This window comes from Emiliania huxleyi (assembly GCF_000372725.1).
Source record: "Emiliania huxleyi CCMP1516 unplaced genomic scaffold EMIHUscaffold_96, whole genome shotgun sequence".
NCBI lineage: Eukaryota > Haptophyta > Isochrysidales > Noelaerhabdaceae > Emiliania > Emiliania huxleyi.
Genome location: NW_005194878.1, coordinates 346564 through 352384, shown reverse-complemented (window position 1 = coordinate 352384; position 5821 = coordinate 346564). Strand labels below are relative to the sequence as shown.

General features: G+C 62.6%; 2 protein-coding genes across 2 annotated transcripts in view; both read right to left on the bottom strand.

The window, feature by feature from the left end:
- Positions 1-1863, bottom strand: part of EMIHUDRAFT_221394 (hypothetical protein) — a gene marked incomplete at both ends in the record, with an annotated part of 2556 nt that extends 693 nt beyond the window's left edge. The window contains 3 exons of the mRNA XM_005756624.1: positions 268-360; positions 682-776; positions 1857-1863. Coding sequence (XP_005756681.1) covers positions 268-360; positions 682-776; positions 1857-1863 — 195 coding nt within the window. The remainder of the gene's footprint in view (positions 1-267; positions 361-681; positions 777-1856) is intronic.
- Positions 1864-1987: 124 nt separating this feature from the next.
- EMIHUDRAFT_453936 (hypothetical protein) lies at positions 1988-3125 on the bottom strand (the record flags this gene model as incomplete). Its single annotated transcript, XM_005756623.1, has 4 exons — positions 2716-3125; positions 2506-2573; positions 2156-2294; positions 1988-2010 (listed from the first exon to the last, which is right to left on the bottom strand). Coding segments are annotated over exons 1-4 (582 nt in total), but the record flags the coding sequence as incomplete, so codon positions are not given.
- Between the last annotated feature and the right edge of the window lie 2696 nt (positions 3126-5821).

Below are 5821 nucleotides of genomic sequence, written 5' to 3'. Positions count from 1 at the left end.
TGGGGAGGGTGTGGGGAAGTATGGGGGAAAATTGGGGAAGATGTGGGAAGGTTTTGGGGGATATGGGGGAGATGTGGGGAGGTTTGGGGAGATATGGGGAGATGTGGGGAGTGTTGGGGAGGTGTGGGGAGATATGGGGAGATGTGTGGGGGTGTGGGGAGATATGGGGAGATGTGGGGAGATGTGGGGAGGCGTGGGGAGGTGTGGGGAGATATGGGGAGATGTGTGGGGGTGTGGGGAGATATGGGGAGATGTCCCGCCTCCGACGTCGAGCGCCGTGTGGGCGATCTCGTGGCTGTAGCCGTACTGATCGGGGATGTTGTTCCACCGCAGGTAGAACTCGATGAGCCCGCGCCGCACCTATCCACGCCTCGGGGTGTGAAGAGGCGCTGTCCACAGGTAGGCTATCCACACCTCGGGGTGTGAAGAGGCGCTGTCCACAGGTAGGCTATCCACACCTCGGGGTGTGAAGAGGCGCTGTCCACAGGGAGGGCCTCGGTGGGCCCTCGCCGCACCACGTCGTCGACCAGCCGCATCTCGGGTAATCTCGGGTAATCTCGGGTAATATCTGGTAATCTCTGGTAATCTTTGGCAATCTCTGGTAATCTCCGCTAATCTCTGGTAATCTCTGGTCATCTCCGCTAATCTCTGGTCATCTCTGGTCATCTCCGGCAATCTCACCGCATCGTCGACCAGCCGAAGCACCAGCTGCGACCGACCCGCACCGGCCGAGCCGCGCAAGAAGACGAAGCCGGCGTTGACGGCCGTGCCGAGGCCTGTGCGAAGAGAGACAGGAAGAGGCAGGCACCCCTCCAAGGCTGGGCGGCGGCTAGCACCACACTCCTCTCCTTAACATCCCTGTGTGGTGGCGGCGTGCGCCGTCCTCCCACCCCCCCCCTTGGGCTGCGTGTCTTCTTTCTTTCTTTTTTCCGACGCCTGTGCGCGGCCAGTCGTCTCGCTGGAGGAGCACGTCGAGCTCCTGCGTCGGGAGATATGGGGAGATATGGGGAGATATGGGGAGATATGGGGGAGATATGGGGGAGATATGGGGAGATATGGGGAGATATGGGGAGATATGGGGAGATATGGGGGAGATATGGGGGAGATATGGGGAGATATGGGGAGATATGGGAGGATCACGTCGAGCTCCTGCGGCGGGAGTGCGCCGAGGCGAGGGAGGCGAGACGTCATCAAGGCGGCCGAGCTCGGGGCGGGAGATATGGGGAGATATGGGGAGATGTGGGGAGATATGGGCAGCCTAAGTCATCAAGACGGCCGAGGTCGGGGCGGGAGATATGGGGAGATATGGGGAGATATGGGGGGATATGGGTAGCCTAAGTCATCAAGGCGGCCGAGCTCAGGGCGGGAGATATGGGGAGATATGGGGAGATATGGGGAGATATGGGGAGATATGGGGGGATATGGGTAGCCTAAGTCATCAAGACGGCCGAGGTCGGGGCGGGGAGTGCTCGCGGAACACCGACGAGTACAGCAGAGTACGTGCCTCTCTCGAGCGCCAGGAGGGAGAGATGCTCCGTAGTCCGCTTCTAGGGTCGAGATCCGGGGAGATCAGGGGAGATATGGGGAGAGCGTCCGCTTCCAGGGTCGAGATTCGCGGAGATATGGGAGATATGAGGAGATGTGGGGAGATCTAGGGTCGAGATGCCGCGGGCGCGCCGACCAGCCGCGGCAGAAAGTCTTTGAGGAACACCGCCGTCGCGTCCGTCAGCAGCACGTCGTGTCCCGCCTCGCGACCAGCGAAGAGTAAACATGATCTGACACAGCATAATATATAATATTAATTAAAAGCACGTCGTGTCCCGCCTCGACCAGGGAAGAGTAAAACATGATATGACACAGCATAATGTTAATTAATAGCACGTCGTGTCCCTCCACGACCCGCGCCGCCGCGGCGAGATTACCCGAGATTACCCGAGACTACCCGAGACTACTAATCTTGTGCGCCTCGACCAGCGCCGCCGCGGCGAGGTGCCTCTCCATCCGCACCGCCTGGCTCGGGCAATCTCGGGTAATCTCGGGTAATCTCGCCGCGGCGAGGTGCACCTCTCCATCCGGACCGCCTGGATGTGGCGCTGCAGGCGGGTGCGGTTCCGGCGAGATTACCCGAGATTACCCGAGATTACCCGAGATTAGCCTGGATGTGGCGCTGCAGGCAGGTGCGGTTCCACGCCGCCAGCAGCGCGCCGCCGTCAAAGGAGGGCACGCCCCGCCGCAGCAGCAGCTCGTGCAGCGCTCGCTCCATCGAGAGGACGAGCGCGCCGCGGTAGCCCAGTCTGCGTGTGTGCAGGGACCAGTTGATGTGGGGAGATGTGGGGAGATGTGGGGAGATGTGGGGAGATATGGGGAGGTGTGGGGAGGTGTGGGGAGATGTGGGGAGATGTGGGGAGATGTGGGGAGATGTGGGGAGATGTGGGGAGATGTGGGGAGATGTGGGGAGATGTGGGGAGATGTGGGGAGATATGGGGAGATGGGGAGGTACGGCGCCTCCGTGCGTGCAGGTACCAGTTGAGGGCGAGCTCGCGGTAGTCCCAGTCAGCCGCGGCGAGAAGCACCTGTTCACAGCTTGGGGTGTGAAGCGACGCTGTTCACAGTCCCAGCCAGCCGCGGCGAACAGCACCTATCGCGGGCGGGAGTCCCGGCGGGCGGTTCTGCACAGGCTGTGTGGAGTCGTGTGGCACCGGCCGCCAGTGGTACCGGCCCGCCGCGAGGCGCGAGGCGCGCCGCCAGCGCGACCAGGCCGGCGTACTCGACGTTCGGGCGGGGCCGGTGCGGCGGTGAGCGGAGCCGAGACTGCACAAAGCCCTCGCGGTGCTCGTACGGCTGCTCCCACTGCTTGAACTTGCCGTGCTTGTCCATTGCGTGCTTCAGGTTGCCCTCGCCCGGGCGGCAGTCGCGCGAGCCGCACCGCACGGTGTGCGTCGGCGTCACCGGCAGCGGAGGGAGGCCGCGCCGCGCCCGCGCCTGCCGCGCTTCCTCTTCAGCCCTCGTGGCGCGGTCAATCTCCCGCCATTTTGCGGGCGACCAGGTCTCCGACTCGGCGGTGATCATCCGTGCGACCGGCGTGTTTTGAGCGGTTCGGCCCGCGGCGAGCAGGGGCAAGAACACAGATGAAGTCATTGCAGCCGCTCTTGAGTTTTGGTCGGTAATCTTCGGGCAAACTAAAGGGTACTCCAGGGAGTACCTGTACGCGTCCAGCCGTAGAGGTCCCGCAGCATATGCGGCGCCCCATGGGCGCCGGGCCCCGTTCTCTACCCAACCTCAATTTTATATAGCAGGGCCCGCCCCCAGTTCGGTCTAGCGCAGACTGAACAGGCGCTCGTGCGAGCCCTACCGCATCCGAAAGTCGCAACTGACTGAGGCGGCGGGGGGCCCCCGTGGCGTGACCCAGCGGAGCACTCCTTCGCCGCTCATCATGATCGGTAATGTCCGAGCAGCTGTGCGGACGGCTTCTTGTCGCTCTCGTCGAGAGCGTTTTGGCGGCCCGGCGGGTGGGAGAATCTGTGTCGTCTGATGTGTCACTGTGTACGTCACATCGGTCTTGATAACAAGCACGGTCAATCCGTCAAAGCGATACACTCGTTCCTATCTCGCTGGAGGGCTGGCACGGAGCTCTGTGCCGACAAACAGGAAGAGCCGAGCGGCAAGAAGGGCTCGATGGGGAGCGAGAAGCGTCAGAAGAGCTTCAGGTGTGACCTGAAGTCCGTCGTGACGCTCTTATTTCCCCCCAGGTTGACCGCCAGCTTTCAAAATTCGACGATATCTTCCGGAAAGACTGAACTTCCCGCAGCTCGGCAGCATGAGAGGCGCAGAGAGGCTGCGAGTGCTCGACGAGTCTTGCGAGCTGCGCGGTCAAACCTGGGGGGAACCGACCGCATCAGGGTGGATTTCCGAAACCTCCGTGAGCACCTTTGTCGGTTCTAACTCCCCATCGAGCCCTTCTTGCCGCTCGGCTCTTCCTGTTTGTCGGCACAGAGCTGCCTCCGTGCCAGCCCTCCAGCGAGATAGGAACGAGTGTATCGCTTCGACGGATCGACCGTGCTTGTTATCAAGACCGATGTGACGTACACAGTGACACATCAGACGACACAGATTCTCCCACCCGCCGGGCTCTGACTGCACGCGTGCCCGAGGCGGCGACAGCGGCGCTGCAGGCGCACCCAGATGACGCAGCTGTCCAGGGGCAAGGACAGCGGCTGCGCGACTTGCTTGTCTGATGCATCGAAGGCCTTGAACGGCGCCGTTTCTCTCAATTGGAGGCTCGTACGGTGCAATGCAATCGCCTGGATTAGATTGAGGGTGCGCGAGAAGGGATGCGAGCCGCGTCGTCTGTGCACTGACGTGCTCACCACAATTTGGCGTCGGCTCTAGCGTCTAAGGCACACACTAGTAGAACCACTAGGGAGCGTACAAGTCGAGAGCCGAGTGTAGCAGTCCACATCCTGTTTGTAATATTTGTATACAATAATTCGTTAAAAATCGGCTTTTGGGCGCACCTCTGGTGGTGTTGCGCGCTCTGCGCGGCGCCACCGGCGGCGCGTCGGAGTGGCGGCCGCCACTCGCGTGGTGCCAAGAGGTTCTCCGGAACCCTTACGCGCACCACGGCGGCCGCCTTCAACTCCCCGAGCGGGGCCCTAGGACCAAGGGCGCGCTCGGCAAATTCCTGCGCTTTGCGCAGGGTCACAACCCCTGGGCCAGTTGTTGGTGGAACCACCTCAAGGCCAGCGCGCATGCGCGGGCGATGGACTGACTCCAGCAGCTCAAGGGCTCGCGCTCTCCTCACCGCCGCGCGCGCGTTGCAGCAGGAGTGCCGCAAACCGCAATGCGGCATTGTGCGACTACCGCATCGTGCCGCAGCTGCACCGCTTCTCCTCGGACATCATCGTGAACTCGGTGGTCCGCTGCGAGGACGCGGTCAGCACCGCGCTGGATCTCTTCTGAGAGCCGGCGCGGATCGCGGATGCGGCTTGAAGGCTCTGCCGGCGGATCTGTGGCCTGGCGCCTGCCAGACTGCGGGTCCAAACACCCCGGCGCTCGCGCGCGCCACCGCCCCCGGCGCGGGTTGGGATATCAGTTCGTGAGTCCTGTGTCCTGTCCCTGTGCCCCACCTTCTTCTCCTGTGTCGGTCCCTGAGAACCCCACTATACAGCGCCACCTCGTGAGCTGTTCTGTGAGCTGTGTGCTGTGTGTCCAGCAGTCCGGACCCAGTGCTACGGCCGGTGACAGCGTGCCTCGTGTCGGCTCCCGAGCCAATCGTGTGCAGCGTGTGTGTGCGTGTGGGCCCGTCCTCCATGCTTGGAGGTGTGTAAGACTGACTGACTGAATTCGTTAAAAAATCTTCGTGGGTACGTCTCGCGGCGTCTGTCGCGGACAAGACTCGCAAGAGATATACACTCAGACCCATTTCGGTTTCGCGTTTCTTCGGGTACAGAACATGCCACACTCCCCACACACGGGCGGGACGCGTCGCAGAAGCCGCCCTCTGAAGGCGCTCCAAACGTGAGCTCGGACACTTCGGACGCCCCACCGTCAGAGACCTCCGACTCGCCAAAGGCGGACGCGCCGTCGGCCTCGCCCTCGGACTGGTCGAAGTGGGACGAGCCCGCCTCACGCCGCGTTCGCCCCTGTGTCGCCTGTTGTGTTGTTGTTCTGTTGTTTGTTCCCTTGGCACCTTGGAGTGCTGGGGGGGGCGACAGGGGGGGCGCGGCCAACCGTCATGATGTGTACGCCAACCGTCATGGTGTGTGGCCCAGCCCGCTTGCCACGCCAGCCCACAGCGTAGAGAGTCAAGACACAGTGTGCC